The 16719-nt window shown below is 46.3% G+C and overlaps 1 protein-coding gene across 5 annotated transcripts in view; it reads right to left on the bottom strand.

The window, feature by feature from the left end:
* The window catches only part of Tpd52 (tumor protein D52), a 92184-nt gene that overhangs the window by 20739 nt on the left and 54726 nt on the right, over positions 1-16719 (bottom strand). For all 5 annotated transcript variants that reach the window (XM_036177700.1, XM_036177697.1, XM_036177699.1 and 2 more), the window contains exon 2: positions 3353-3468. In XM_036177700.1, coding sequence (XP_036033593.1) covers positions 3353-3468 — 116 coding nt within the window. The remainder of the gene's footprint in view (positions 1-3352; positions 3469-16719) is intronic.

Raw genomic sequence — 16719 nt, 5'->3', positions numbered from 1 at the left:
CTTCAAAGGAAACTACCTAAATGTCCATCAACAGACAAATGGGCAACTGGGGCCATATGATGAAACATCGTTCAGCTCTATGAAGTACTGCTCCACTCCACAATAGGGAGGAAGCTTGAGCACATCACAGCAAGTCAAAGAAGCAATCGTCACAAAAGATGGCTTTGTACAGTAGCAGTTTCCTCCTAGATTAAAACCTTCCATCTTGGAGGGAAGCTCCTTAAAATACTGGATGTTTAAGAGGGAAGAAGTTCTAAGAGGTGAAACTCTCTATCCTACAGGGAAACCCCCTGAATGTACAAAATAAACAACTCAAAACAGCTTCAGGAAGTCCCTGAAACTGACCAGATTCCCTAGACCCCACTCTCCCCAAGCATACATAAGCAGTAAAGACTCCTGCTAGCTGCCCAGACAATGTGAATTAACTGAATTGCTCAAAAGATGCTCAGACCAGCCAAGATGGGGGCAGGAGAGACACAGATACACAAAACAGACCAGCTGACCTCCCAGAAGAATCAGAGAGTCCATCAGAACCTCCTCCAAGAGGCTCAGGCCAACTGAGCTACCCAGAAAAGACACTGGCCTGTTGACCTGTTCAGATTCCCACCTTTCATGAGATGTCACCCATGCTGGGGCAGGCTTTGGTGATGCAGCTGTCAGTGAGTCATTTCTGCTCTCTCCTCCTCCTCCTCCTCCTCCTCCTCCTCCTCCTCCTCCTCCTCCTCCTCCTCCTCCTCCTCCTCTTTCTCCTCCTCTTGGTTTTTTTAAGACAGGGTTTCTTTGTGTGTAATAGCTCTGGCTGTCCTAGAACTCACTTTGGATACCAGGCTAGCCTCGAACTCAGAGATATGCCTGCCTCTGGAGTGTTGGGATTAAAGGCACAAGCCACCACCACCCAGCACATTCATATTCTTTTATAACTGCGATAGAACTCATTGGTTCACTGAGATGGACTTTGGCGGTATCCATACTTTGGTCTGTTGTTGGTTCCCTCTCTGAGGTGAGAAGATGTCTGTTTACATCTCCTGAGGAATAGTGTCACACAACATATCACAGACGAGAATGACATCCACATGAAATGCCCAGTGCAGGTGAACTTCGGACAGGAACTAGACTAGCAGTAGCTGGGGGAAGGGGCAGGGGGCGGAAGTGACTGCCAATAGGAGCAGGGTTTCTTTCTGAGTTAATGAAAATGTTCTAGTGCACATGGCGATGGTTGTACAGCCCTGGGAATATAAACAAACCACTTTAAAGGGTGGATTTGATAATATGTAAATGAGTATTTCCATTCTGGGCTGAGGAGACAGCTCAGTAAAGCACCTGCTGCATAAACATAAGAATCCCTGGAATGCACAGTTTTGGTTTTTGTTCTGGTTTTAAGTGTGGTGGCATACACTTGTCATCCCCCTGTTGTGGAGGCAGAGATGGAAAATGCCAGGCCTTGCAAGTTGCCGGCCACAGAGAAACCCTGTGTCAAAAACCAACTTAAAACAGTGCACGGTGCAGGAGAGGGTGTCCTCGGCCTGCACGTGCATATGTGTGGACCTGCTTCCTCCCAACCCACACAATCTCCAGTGAAATTTCTACAACGACTTAAGAAATGTCTTCCAGATTGAATTCCTATTGTTCTTTGTAATGCAAGAAAGTAAAAAGGTAAGTTATAGAGTAAGAGAAAATGCTTGGAAACCACAAATCTGATAAGGTTGCAGAATACATATAGTTCTTATATTTGAAAAACAAACCATTTCTTAAATGGACAAAGAACTTAATGAGTACTTTGTCCCCCCAAAGATATACGAATGGCCCATAAGCTCATGACAAGAGGCTCAATATCACCAGTCCTTAGAGGAGTCCAAATCATATCCACATGGGATCTCATTTCTCACCCACTGACACACACAGCTTTAATCAAAAGAAGGAGAGGAGCATGCTTTACCAAGAATGGGAAGAAAATACGACGAGAACGTAAAATAATTTCACTGCTGGGCGAAACAGTTCGGTGACTCCCTTAAAATGTTAAAACGTGGGCTCACCACCAAGCCTGTGCACCACCCCTGGAACCCGTTTGTGGAAGGAGAAAATTTACTGCTGCAAATTGTCCTCTGACCTCCATATGTGCGCACACGCACACACACGCATATACACACACACATGCACACATGCACACACACACACGCACACACACATACACTATACACACACAAACACACACATACACACACGCACACATACACACACACATACACACACACTATACACACACACAAACACACGCACACATGCACACGCACATGCACACGCGCACACACACACGCACATACACACACATACACACACACACATACACACACACACACACACACTCACACACACACACATAAATGTATATAAAAATTTTAATTCAATGTAGAATCACTATATGGTGAAATAATCTTACGGCTAAGCATATATATAAAACAACTGAATTCGAAAAGATCATTTGTGCATATATGTTGCTGGTTCACTATCCACAGTTGTCAATCATATACCTGGCCATCAACGGACATAAGGAAAACAAGACACAGTGTGGTAGATAAAACAGTGGACTGTAATTAGTCATCAAAAGGGAACAAACTACTGACAGAGGACACAAGAGGGATGAGCCCCAAGAGCGTGATACTGAGTGCACTGGCTGATGGAAGCCAAGGCACACAGGCCATGTGTTGTATGTGGACCAACCAGAAAATAGTTCAATCCACAGAGGAAAAAGCAGCTGAGAGGTGGGGGCTGGGGGACTCCTCGGTTAGTACAAGGGGCTCCTTGGGACAGAAAAAAAAAAATCTTCAGAGCTTGCAAGACGAGACTGTTGCACTGAATGTGCTAAATGACACTGAACTGTGTACTGTGACACACCATGTGAAGAACCTATAGGCCGGGCGGTGGCGGCGCACACCTTTAATCCCAGCACTTGGGAGGCAGAGGCAGGCGGATCTCTGTGAGTTTGAGGACAGCCCTGGTCTGCAGAGCGAGTTCCAGGATAGCTAGGGCTACACAGAGAGCCCCTTGACAAAACACAACGCAACAACAAAACATGAGTTTCACAGAAGGAAGCTACGGAAAGAGGGAGCTGGGAATGTTTGGAAGTCAGGCTGACGCCGGCAGCGAAGAAGGGAAAGAGGGAGGAAGCTGGTCTATATCATAACACGGACAAAGACAAGGATGAGGCTGGCCAGCGCGTGCTTCCTCTCCCCACTTCCTGCTGCACTCGACCGCCAGATCAACCTGGAAAGCAACAGGAGTCCCTGTTTCTCTCCTCTGCCCAGGCTATGCAAGCTCAAACAAGGCCCACAAAGCCAGAAAGAATGAGCCTCACCTTAGCAAGCTCCCGTCTCAGCTCTTCTTGCTCTTCCTCTGACAGGTTCTCCGGGGCACTTAGCATCGTGACCGCATCCTCTCCTTCCTCGGCCACTGGCTCTGTCTTCAGCAGACCTTGGGGTTAAGGGGGAAAAAAGAATCATGTCAAATGTGAGAGCTAAGCTAAATCCCCCTGTAGCTGCTCCACTGTCCCAACTAGAACAAAGTCGCTGAGGTCACAGCCATACACCTTCTTTCTGTATATTGAAGTGATCCTGGGGAAAGGTGAAAAAAAAATCCAGGATAGCCAATAAAAACCACCAACTTAGAATGCCAAAACGTTTACTGAGAAACATGCCCGTCTCCCGGCTTCCACTCACTCTCAGTCTCGGTCTCAGAATAATCATGACAGAGCAGAAGAATGGGGTCCCACCATGGTCTACCTTTACACTAAACACAAGGCATGCCTATAATCCCAGCACTCAGGAGAAGACAGGACAATCACTAGTGGAGACCATGTTCAGCTAAGATCAATTTTAAGCCCAGCCTGGGCTACAGGAGATCTTGTCTCCACAAAACATCCATCTTTAAAATACTGCACAAAGAAATCAGCAGAGAATAGATGAAAGATTTTAAGCCCTGCACACCAGCCCACAGAAGACTGTGTGCTCATTAGCACCCTGTGCAGACAATCTCCATAAAGGAGCAAATCAAATTCCCTAATGGAAGTTGATTCTGTCTCCTCCCAAGTGGCAACCATGGTAAAAAAAATTCATTGCAGCTTTTTTTTACAAACTGCACCTCACTGAGATGAGCTTTAAGCACCCAATGTCATGGGGTAGGGCAGTACAGGCCTGCAATCCCAGCACTCAGGAGGCTAAGACAGGAGGATTGTGAGTTCCAAGCCAGCCTGGGCTCTACAGTCTCAAGGACAAACAGCTCTATGTTTCTATGTAGAGACATGACCAGCAATAATATGGAGACTTCCAAACCCACTGCACTCCTTCCCCGAAACAGAGGCCCAATTAAGAAGACCACACTTCCAGAGAGTGGTCAGTATGGTAACTGTCTTCAGCTCTCACCTTCCCTGCCCATGCCCCATCTAAAGGCCAGCTCAGATAAAGCATAGGGTAGAAAACTCAAGAAAGCCACCAAGGACTGCAATGGTATTAGATTAAGGTTTGTGTGTCAAATATCCCCCAAATGAGCCTGCTTTTTTGAGCCATTGGCCTCTATCTGACTTCTCTGTTTTTGAAAGATTGTGGAGCTTTTAGGAGAGGGAGCCTGAACAAAGGAAATGTGTCAGCAGGGCAGGCCCAGGGGTCCTACAGCCTGGTTCTGTCGGCTAAACTTCCTGACTATGGATACAGGCTGACCCACCACCTCACACTCCTAACACCAAGCCCAAAGTGTATCCTCTCAACTAGTAAGCTAAAATAAGCCCTTCTCTTCTCAAGCTGCTTTTCTCAGGCATTTTCTCACAGCAACAAGAAAACAAACATATATTTTAATCTAATTTTTAAAATGAAAGTGAATTTAAAATTTTTTTTGTTGTTTGTTTGTTTGTTTTTTGAGACAAGGTCTCTATGTTGTCCTGGAACTATGTAAACCAGGATGGTTTCAAACTCCCAAAGAGTCACCTGCCTCTGCCTCCAGAGTACTAAGACTAAAGGTATGAGCTATCACCACACTCAGCCCCAAATGGCAAGCTTTCAAACAGAAAGGATGGGCAGAGCTGACGACGGCCTTTTGTCTCAGGCCCCAGAGCAGCTCTGCATGGGTAATTCAGCCACTGACCTTGTTCAACTTCTTGATACTCTTATCATAGGTTTTGTTTGCATTGATTTTAACCTTTTCAGAATGTGGCATTGACATATGATTTGATTACTGAGTTTTCTGGCGCCCTCTTAAACTGTGCACCTGTGACTCACCCTAGCCACAGTCTACCCACCCATTCCCAGCTTCCCAGGTCACGGATTCTGATGCACTGAGGACCAGGGAAGGCTGCCTCCTCTTCCTGTAAGTCAGCGCCATGGCCCTCATCCTGTCATGGTGCGACTGAATCAGCAATGAGATGCCCTCCCAGCATGATGCCAGACAGCAGATGAAGGGCACATGGGAAGCAGGAAAGAGAGAATCACACTGCTGAGCAGGTAGCCAGCACTACAATACACGTAAGAAAAGCAGAAGAAGCAATGTGATCCATGTGTAGCTGTCTGCATATTACAGAGGCACTTGACATGGGGTTTATTGTGTACTAACTTTTAAAGGTAATTAATAATTATAATAATCATTAGCATGCCAGTACCAAAACAGTGGCCCACGCGCAAGATGTTAAAGAATTATTAAAGGAGCAAAAGTAATACAAATAAGCCTGTTCGGAAACTACACTTGGGACTGACAAGCAGAATTTAAGTACATCTTCAGAAGCAGAGGCAATACTTGATACAATCAAAGGGTGAAAAAGCCCACTGAGTAATTGCTTCTGCAAGTTAAGGAAAGCCAAAGAGACCAGGCATGTGGCAGGGGAGTCCATGCATGGAGGCCCGGAAAGCCACTGAGTAGAAGCCTGGATAGGCTTAGACACTCTAAGATGCTGGAGATGCCAGAGATGTGGGATACCTGGAAAGGAGAGCTACATACAGGGTGTGGAACCAGCCCAAGAGAAAGAAGTGTGCTGCCATTGGCAAAGCTGGAAGGGAAGAGCCATCTAACAACCTTCAGATATCAGGCAGAGTTGTGTGATCTGGAGTTTGCCCTGCTGGGTTTGGATCCAGGATTTCCTCACTATCCTCCCTTGTCCCCTTTTGGAATGGTAATGTATATTCGGTCCCATTTTGTGTTCAAAGTATGTGATCTGCTTTTTGATGCTGATTTTACAGGGGTTAGAGTTAAGAGTTTGCCTTCATTCCTCAGATGAGACATGAACTTTTAAACGTGTTGAGATAGACTATGGGGACTTTTGAAGTTGGACTAAATGCATTTTACATTGTTATGGTTACAAGCCTGGGGGGAGGCAGGGAGGGGAATGTGGAGGTTTGAAAGAGAATGCCCCCCATAAGCTCCTATGTCTGAATGCCTGGTCCCAGGTGGTGGAACTGTTTGGGAAGGATCAGGAAGTGTGGCGTTGTTGGAGGAGGTGTGTCACTGGGGATGAGTTTTCAGGTTTCAAAAGCCCACACCAGGCCCCAATATCTTTCTGCCTGCTGCCTGCAGATCAGGATGCAAAGCTCTCAGCTACTGCTCTAGCACCACGCCTGTCTACTTCTGGTCATGGACTAAGCCTCCAAAACTGTAAGCAAGCCCCCAATTAAACATTTTCTTTTAAGAGTTGCCATGGTCATGATGTCTCTTCACAGCAATAGAAGAGTATTGGAGATGCATCCCCTCTAAGACATCTTGAAAGGATTGCTCAAGGGCTATTTCTATAGTAGAAACTGGTCTCCAGCTTTAAATTTTTCTGCTCTTCCTTGTTTTAGAAACAAAGTCCATCCGTTAGGTTGGCACCCCACCATGGGGGCGGTGCCTGCCTTTTGCAATGGTACCCACACTCCAACACCAGCCAAGTCACTGTGAAGTGGGGTGCTACTGTGCCACATATTGTCAGGAGCAGGACCTATGTGTGCTCCCATGTGACAAAGGGAACAAGGGACTGAGGATGGAGAACAAGCATGTGATCCACCATCAGCCAGCACAACACAAAGCTAAAAATCATCATTTGATAGGCTTGTAATGTCCTGCTCAGGACTAAGTTCTTGATGACACAGGACTCAAATCAAAGAATACTAACAGAATTCAAATATTAAACTTTGCCTTCCATAGCAAAAGCTCTTCCATGCTTTTAAATAAACATTATTTTGCAAGTCAAAATAAGCAAGGAGATAAACACAGTATCAAATTGCCAGTGTATGGGGGAATCTTCAATTCCAAAAAGAACCTAAAAGGATCCTGGCACAGGGTAGGAATACTTAACATAAAAAACATTACAATTTTTTCTGAATTTTAGGTTTTGGATGTTCAAATCGAGTATTTTCAATCAGTAAAGTCCACACATATATTCCCTAACCCAAACAAAGACGAAAACAAAAAATCTAAATACATGCAGCCCCAAAATTTGAGATAAGGGATATTCAAATAGTTTTTTATCTTTATTTATTAGTCTTTCATGAGTATGAGTACATCTACATGTACACCTGCACACCAGAAGAGGGCACCAGGCCCCATTATAGACAGCTGCGAGCTGCCATGTAGTGGGAATTGAGCTCATGACCTCTGAAACAGAGTAGCCAATGCTCTTAACCGTTGAGCCATCTCTCCAAATATTTTATTAGGTCATCTATAAAAATAAATGTCTCAGAAAAACAACAACAACAACAACAACAACAGACTTTGGCAACGCCCATACTTGGCTTCAGGACCACTGAGATGACCTGGTTATCTATTAATAGCTAGCAAAATCAGCCAGCAATGATTCAGCCTGCTTTTTTCACATTAACCTGAAGGGGGCAGCAAACCATCGGCATTAAAATTTAAAGGGGCAGGTTGTTAAGATGCTCAACCTGGGAACAAAACTAAAGACATTACAGAAGAACCAAAGGGGGGCTGCTCGACCCACAGACGAGATCTGCAGTCATCTCATACACCTCAGAAAAGTTACTAACCACGGCCACTCTGCACAGGCTGCAATGTACATCCAAATCTGCGCTCAGAGGTCCAGAAGCAGTCATTTGCACCCTGCACTCCTGTGACACGGGACTGCAATCACCACTTACAGAAGAGGAAAGGCTTCCAGCAGCTGAGCAGCCTCCAGAGTCACACACCAGGACAGGTGACACAGCTGGGGTAACAGAAACCAGACAGTCTGATGTGACCTGACGACCAACGGGAAGCAGAAGGCAAGTCCTGGACCGTGTGTGGCAGCAATAAATAAGACCATGAAACAGAAACCGAGACAAGCCAAAGCAGCCTCATGCCAACTTATTTCTCCATCCCTGAACATTCATTTTGCCACAAATAAATTTCAAGGTATTATCTTGTTTCCTATATGCTCATAAGTAGTATTTAGTACAGAGGCGAGGCGAGCTTAGAGGAGAAAATGTATCATTTTCACATTCACATCGTGAAAGGTGAGAAATGAGACCATTACAAACAATCCACAAACGCTGATTCTTTCGCTGTGATGTTCTGCCCTAGAATCCAGTGGAAAGCTATTTTAAATGACACAAAGAATGTGGCTAATGAGTACTTAAGTCTTTTATGCCAGCCACCATGAGGGGAAATTTACCTTGACAGAGATTCTCTGCTTGACCAAATGTTAGTCAGGCCTCTAAACCTTCTCTCAGACTACCTATGTACTTCTTTGCAAAAAAAAATTAAAAAAAAAAAATTTAAAATAATCTAGTTTAAGCAAACAAATCTACTAAGTCAGTATAACCAGAATCCTCATCCCTAATTCCCTAATATCAGGTCCCCCATATCCCCACCCCAGGTGCTGTCTCGTCTCCCTGGACTACAGCCTCAGCAAGACTCCCAATAGTTGGTCTAGCCTGAATGTGCCTGACACTCCCTTAACACTTGCCAATGTGTATGAGGGGTTGACCCAGTCTCTGCAACAATTCAGAACACTGGTCACCATGCCCACCCCAGAAGTGCTCAGTAAAGTCCTCTCGCCGTGCTTGAACAAGAATCTTTTTTTTATGAGAATCTATTTTTTATTAAGAACATTTTTATCAAAGCAAACAAAATTAAATCCACATTCAATGAGAATAATGGTTTCTACTAGAAATCTGAGGCCCCCTCGGGGTTACATAATTTACCCAGAGTCAGAGACAAGCCTACACCCTGATGGTCTTTCTCATTCCACACTCTGGCTTGCTCAAGTACAGTTTTTCTCTTAGAGAGATACCAATGAACAGGACAGGACAGAGAACCAGGGCTAATTCTTTCTCCGGAGCCTTTCATGTCTCTGGCTGGAAAAGTCAGCATCGGCAGGTCTGAATCCAGGTGACTAGACATTGGGGATCACTTCCTCCCTCCGTGACTGATAGTTTAACTACTTCCTTAATTGTCTAATGAAGCAAATCATCATTCCATCTTCAATACCAACCAGGAGACCCCGAGACCCCCATGTGGTTTAAGTGAGGGCATAGCCAGTGTGCCTGTGTCATTGAGACACACAAAGCTGGAGAGAACCGGAAGCCGCATGGTGGGTAACAGCCCACAGGAGGCATGGACGACAGCCAAGCCACCGTAGGAATGAGGACAGAGCTCAGGGACCACACGGCACCATGGTACACCGTTTCGTGTGCTTCTCCTTTAAGATGGACACCACACAACTACGAGGCTAGGTAATCTGGAAATTGGACAGGCACAGCACAGACATCGTGTGGGAGAATACACAGAGCAGGCCTACAGTGTTCCTAAATGAAAAGCACATGGGTCAGAAAACATGCATGAGAGCATTTTAGGAAAACCTCAACTCTCTTCTAAAAATAAGCCCAAGAGTATTACAGTCATCACACACAACCGAACAAATCTTCAGGAAGCATAACTTCAAAATTTTAAGTGACAAGAAAGCACTGATTTTCAGCTTAAGTCGAAATAATTTTTTAAAAACCATATTAAGATCTGAAGTGTCTCAGACTTGCTGAAAGCCTTCAGTGAACTCGTGAGGGAGATGGGATTGTGGTTCTGGCGTGGCAGGGAAGTGTGGAAGCGAGCATGAAGGTGTTGGGAGGTAGGGAAGGCAGGCTGTCAACAGAGGAAGAACAGACTTCAGCCCTGAACACGGCTCCACTTCCGGGTTGTAAGCCCTGGTATTACCTCCTTATCCCTTCTTCTCAGAACTCGGGGTGCCTACAGCGGAACAGATGCTAATATTTTATTTAAACTCCTGTTGTTACCTAAGGGTTTGGTTAGAATAGGTTTCTTTCTTTCCCCATAGATGACCACCCACCCACCCACCCCACACGCCATTAATTTCAGCGAAGAACAGTGTGTCTTACTCAATATAGCCCATGCTGACCTCAGCCTCCTGAGTCTCCTGCCTCAGTATTATCCTGAGTATTATCATTACAAGCTTGCACCACTAAGCCTGACTCTAAAGTCTTTGTTTATAGAATTCTAGATTCTACAATCTAGCCATGGGCAAGTGTGGTGGCATGATGGGGTTTCTCGGCATGAAAGGTATGGTGGGTTCAGCCTCCTGCTGCTGTGGATATCGCTCTGTGTAAATAAAGTTCTGAATGGCCAGTGGCCAGGCAGGAAGTATAGGCAGGACAAGAGAGAAGAGGATTCTGGGAAGTAGAAGGCTGGAGAGAGACACCGCCAGCCGCCACCATGAAAAGCAACATGTAAAGACACTGGTAAGCCACAAGTCATGTGGCAAAGTATAGATTAACAGAAATGGGTTAATTTAAGATAGAAAAGGTAAATAACAAGCAGCCTGCCATGGCCATACAGTTTGTAAACAATGTAAGTTTCTGTGTGCTTTCTTGGCTGGGTCTGAGCGACTATGGGACTGGAGGGTAAGAGAGATTTGTCCTGACTGGGCCAGGCAGGAAAACTCCAACTACATCCTGCCCCAACCTGGACCTCCACCTGAACGGATCTTTGCCCTTTATTCCAACCGCTTCCCTTCAAGATTTCCTACGGTGAGTATAACTACAGCTTTAGCTAAGATTTTCATTCAGTTCTACATCTGGAAAAGAATTCCAAAGTCCATGCACTTGGGAGGCAGAAGCAGCGGGAAAACCACAAGTTCAAGGCCAGCCCGAGTCGCCCAGCAAGTTCCGGGCCACTAATGGATGCACAGAAAGTCCCTGTCTCAATAAATAACTGTGAAATAAAATCAGCCCAGTATGGCGTTAATCCCAGCAGTTGGGCAAGTGGACATCTGAGCTCAAGGCCAACTCTACAGAGTGAGTTCTAGGCCAGCCAGAGCTATCCAGTGAGGACTTGTCTAAAACAATAGATTTGGAATCATTTCATTTAAACATTTCACTATAGGGAGATAAGGAGACTAGAGGAGAGATGACTCAGGAAAAAAAGCAATGAGACATGAAATAAGATGCTGCGGCGGCCTGTTCCTTTGCGCCGGCAGTCTCTGAGACACGGAACCTAGCACGCTGGAGCTGCTCAGTGACACTTCCTGAAGAAATGATCTACAGGGGTCAGAGGGAACAAGTCGGGTCTCACTGTCCACTTTCTGCCTTAAGCCTTTCCTTCATCGCCCTCTTTTCATAGCGTTTACCTACAAAGCTTGTCTTTCTTAAAACTGATCCTACATGTTCCTTCCAGCGCCTGGCTCACTGTGAGCTAGCTCGACCGGAAGCTGCTGCTATTCCAAAAGTGTGTGCGTCATACAGGTGAGTGACTACACTGGCAAGCACAGAGGTATTCTACGGAGACACTTCTGCCCGCCCTCTGGCTATCAGACTCCCGAAATACTGCACCCCAGTGAACTGGGTTTGCTGCAGGAATCTCATGGTGGGGAAAAGACTGAAACCCTGGCTCTGGCCAGAGAAGACTTTGCCTCCCACAATGATTTTACACAGTGCTGACAACTTGCAGGACAGATCGGAAACGTTTGTCAAAGGCTGGACAGTGGTGGCCAGGGCCATACCCAGACCAGAATGCTTAGTTATGCATACCTCTTGCCTGTGCTTTAAACCTAAAACTGAGCTCAGAACCCTGCGGGGGGGGGGGGGGGGAGTGGGGGAGGGGGGAGCGGGGTGCAGGGGGGGAGAGCGGGGGAGGGGTGACAGACTTCATTTGTTCTTCCCAATGTGACAACACTGAATTAACCGCCTTTCTCTGCATTTCGCCATCATCTGTCAAGTGAAATGTCATGATGAGAGCTGGTGGCTGGCGGCTGAGCCTGGCTTGTTAGGGTTTTCAGGGCCCAGTCTTTGACTTAGCAACTCTAGCCGAAGAGGCACAAATGGTATCACAGAAGGAATAATAGGACAACCGCAGTTCCCAAATGACTTTGTACGGTGAGGATCTCTGCTGCCTGACGTCTCAGCCTCCGGGCGCTGGATGTCAGCAGCTGCCTGGAACCCAAACCGATGCCTTCAGGGGGAACAAATCTGCCCCAGGCTGAAGATCACTGACCTAAGGCACCTGAAGATCTGAACAGACACAGACTCTTGCCCTCTGAGGAGCAGAAGCAAGGGCTGCCATTTCCCCGTGATTGGCTCATATGGAGAAGAATTCAACCCTAGGGTGAAATGAAGTGGGTAATTGTGGTTGAGGTGGCCAGCAACAAAGGAAGCTAAAGAAATGACCCGTCTCATCTGGCAGAAGCAGGAACCTCGGGAGCTGAATTAGTGATGTCAGGGTTCCGGAGGAAGAGTGGGGGACAAGGCAGGAAGTGAAATGGTGACAAGGCAGAGAGAGTGACAGGAGCAGGTGTCATGGCAATCCAGAGTGTCTCACGCGGGGCTCAGGGCGCATGGTGACTTCGCCAAACGTCACAGACTGGGCGGGTGAAGAGATTCCCCCAGGCAGAACACAGTCATGTTTCCAAACGCTCACTGCTCTCTTCCATTAAACTGACCTCATTAACTCCTGCATTTTTAAAAGGGGAAGATTTTACCTTTAAAGGGGGAGGGTGAAGAAAGAAAGTCTCTGGCTACTTCAGAACATCTCCACTCCTTCCCCATCCTCCCTCCAAACACCACAGAGAAAACTGCTAGCCGAGACCGTCCACTGAAGAGACAGGTCAGCCGTGGAGAAACTTGGAGATGCTATCATCAGATTTCCTCTCCACGGACAGAGTCCTCGTCATGTCTACTCTGGCTTTAATCTGTCGACCACAGGTAGGTTTGCTCTTGAAGACCTCTGCGATCATAAAAAGCCTAATGAGAAGCAGTTGCTACACCCCTAAAGGAGAAGCAGGGTGACACGGGAAAAATCAGAGTGAAACAGAATTAGAAAGAAACTCCGAGCTGAGGGATTTCAGCTTGACTTCTCAGACTTTTCAGAGTTTCAAATCTGACAGCATGAAGAACAAGATTACTATTGTTTTCCTACCAGCCTCGGGGATTGAACCTAGGCCCTTAAGCATGCCAGGCGAGACTCTACCAGGAAGCTACAACCCCCGCCCAGCAGGCAGGTTATTTTGGCACATCATTTCTGAAGCCACTAGAAGAAGCAAAGGTGTTAAAGATCTGTTGTCTTCCCGACTTTTTCTGGAGAATTCCTAAGAGGAAGGATTCCCCATCAACGGTGTCCAGGAAAGAATCCCCACAAGCACTCCTAGAACAGAAGAGGAAAGGCAAGGAAGGGTGCCAGCTGGACACGATGGTGTTGATAGGCCCCCACAAAAAATGGAATACCATGTTCATGTCCCAGTGGCACAGAAAAGGAACTAGCAAGCCCCTCACAGTAAAATCCTTGACCAGAAAAGACGCTTCGACGATTGGCCTGCTCTGTACCATCCATCACCAGTGATGTGAAGATGTGGTCACCTACACAACTGAGGTACAGCAGACAGGTCGCATGTACTAGGCCCTGTGTGATCCCCAGCACAGCAGAAAAGCAAACCACAGGCTTGAGAAGGTGTGCGCCAATGCCAGCTAGGTTAACTGGACTGAGGACACCACACATCTTTCCTACATCAATGCTCAATCTGTAAAATCACCCAGGGTGTGTCCTAGTCTGTGACAACTCCACTCATTCATCTGTTCAACAATCATCTGCTTTGTTTTATTTGTATTTATTATTGTTGTTATTGCCTGTTGTTGTTTATTGTTGTTGTTGTTGTTGTTTGTGACAAAGTCTATGTAGCCAAGGCTAGCCTCAAAATCACAACCTTCCTGCCTCAACATCCCAGGATTGTATTTCAGACACTAACATGTATCTCAAATTCATGTTTTCAAACGACAGACTGTGAAAGCCACTGAGCAGGAGTATTGCTGAGCACTATAGGAAAATGGAATAGAACTATACCAAAGGTACACGAGCATACTGCAAGGTGCTTTGATCCCTGACAAAAACCCTCTTCTCGCCGGGTGGTGGTGGCACACGCCTGTAATCCCAGCACTCAGGAGGCAGAGGCAGGCAGATCTCTGTGAGTTCAAGGCCAGCCTGGTCTACAGAGTGAGTTCCAGGAAAGGCGCAAAGCTACACAGAGAAACCCTGTCTCGGAAAAACAAAAACAAAACAAACAAACAAAAAAGAATATCTGCCCACTGACTGAGCCTCGTGGTCTGCTCTGTATGTCAAATGTGTTGCTCTGATTGGTTAATAAATAAAACACTGATTGGCCAGTAGCCAGGCAGGAAGCATAGGCAGGACAAGCAGAGAAGAGAATTCTGGGAAGTAGAAGGCTGGGGCAGAGGGACACTGTTAGCTGCTGTCCTGATTACCAACATGTAAGATACTGGCAAGCCATGAGCCATGTGGCAAGGTATAGATTTATAGAAATGAGTTAATTTAAGATATAAGAACTAGATAGCTAGAAGCCTGAGCCATTAGGACAAACAGTTTAAATAATATAAGAGTCCGTGTGTTTATTTTATAAGTGGGCTGTGGGAGTGCCAGGGCTTGTCGGAAGCTGGAGAGAAACTCTCCAGCTACAATCGTCTCCACTTTTGCCTTATGCCGGTGTCTGGATACAAATCAAAGGATTTGTTTAAGTGCTCAACCTTTCTGAGTAGGATGCCTCCTTACATGGGTCCTCTTTGCCTGCACGACCCACCTGTTTATTAAGAAAGGACATACTGGCCAAAAACCACACAAACTTGTAAGTATTAGTCCCAAGTCCCTCTCTCTTCTCAATTAATGTAAACTCAACTTGAGCACTTACAGGCCCATGAGTGGGGTTTTAGTGATTTAGGTATTTGCTTTTTTTATGGACTTCATTAATGCCACCACCCGAAAGGCTTCCAACTGCTTCTAGAAACTGCGGAGACGTGTTTAGAAATTCACAGGGCCACACCCACTCACACCTGCTGCTGTTAACAAGAATACTGAAAGGTGGCCACACTTCTAACTAGGAAGGCAAGTGGAGGGGAGAAGCAGCAGATGAGAACTAAGAGATGGAGGGCAAGCCTTGCTGGGAACTGAGAACCCCCGAAGTTGCTCACCTGCCACTCTAGCCTCTACAGGTCCTCAAAGCTTTACTGACAGCCCCAACTTCCCCTCTGGGGGACACGAGTCCACAGGTTAGAACAAGCTCATCCTTTTAAGTGCTGGTGAATGGGGGAAGCCCTGAGATCCCACGTGGGTCACAGACAAGGGAAGTGAGAAAATGAGAATGAGAAGCTTCCTCATGACCTATCTTCCTGCAGACAATACTAACAGCTGCCAACTTCTAGTGGCCAGTGTTAGCCTGTAACTGTCACCATGTATCCCTTTCTGAAAATCCAAACTACATCTCAACTGTAACCAAGAGTTGAAGCATGTTGTATTAGCACACACCGGTGGCCTGCAAATACCCAGTCTCCAGTCAAGCTGGCAAAGCTTGCTTAAGAGGTTCTGCACTGTATCCTTTACTGTCTGTTTTCAAAGTTTCCCGAGCTCTACTGCTTAAAAAGAACAAAATGTAGCCAACCAATTCTTCACTGTAAGGAAATAATTAACTTCTTCTGGGAAAACCTAGTTGCTTCCTTGACTCATTACAGAGGAGACCATTTAGCCCTCTCCTCCCCCGGTCGGCAGCAGGATCCTCCTGCAAGGTGGCCATGGCTGAGGCTGCGCCCCATTTCTGCTGGACCCTACCTACTTCGCATATCCTGTCCTAATCAACTCAGACAGCTGGCCATGGCCAGGTTCTGGCCTTGTGAATAGTTCCGTGCCACCCTGTGGAAAGGAGCAAGTGCTTCCAAAGGTACGATGAATTCTTAATTTTCCCTTTCTGGAAATTCTCTGGTCTAGGTTTTTGTCTAAATGGCTCTTGGTCTTCCAAAACAAAATCCAGGACAACTACCACCAGCTCTTGAATGTGGCTCGGTGTTTTGGATGCCTAAGCATCCTTTACCAAGACTAACTAGGCTGATCTTAAAACTGTACAGGTTATTCGAACCCAGGGTCTTCAGACCCCTCCATCTGTCAGTTCTCATCACTACATGCATCCACAGACCTCTAAAGAGCACAGAAACGGTGCTGACTTTAAAATCCATTGTCCCACTTGAAATAGTTAACAACCAAATACCTCTCCATGTTGAACTAAAACAGGGTGCTTGGTCAGAACACGGCAGCACCTTGGCACACCTTCACACTGATCTGAAAAGCCAGATGACCCCCAAGCTGCACCTGGGTTCTGGGTTCAAGCACAGTAAACAGAACTACACAAAATCAATAGTTACCGAAGTTCTGCACAGGCGAGCCAGGCGGCGACATGTTCCCACTTGGAGACAAGTAGAGGTAGGTTTTGTTCAC

Source organism: Onychomys torridus, chromosome 2 (assembly GCF_903995425.1).
Source record: "Onychomys torridus chromosome 2, mOncTor1.1, whole genome shotgun sequence".
NCBI lineage: Eukaryota > Metazoa > Chordata > Mammalia > Rodentia > Cricetidae > Onychomys > Onychomys torridus.
The sequence above is the reverse complement of the archived record's forward strand: the minus strand, read 5'-3'. Positions and strand labels throughout refer to the sequence as shown.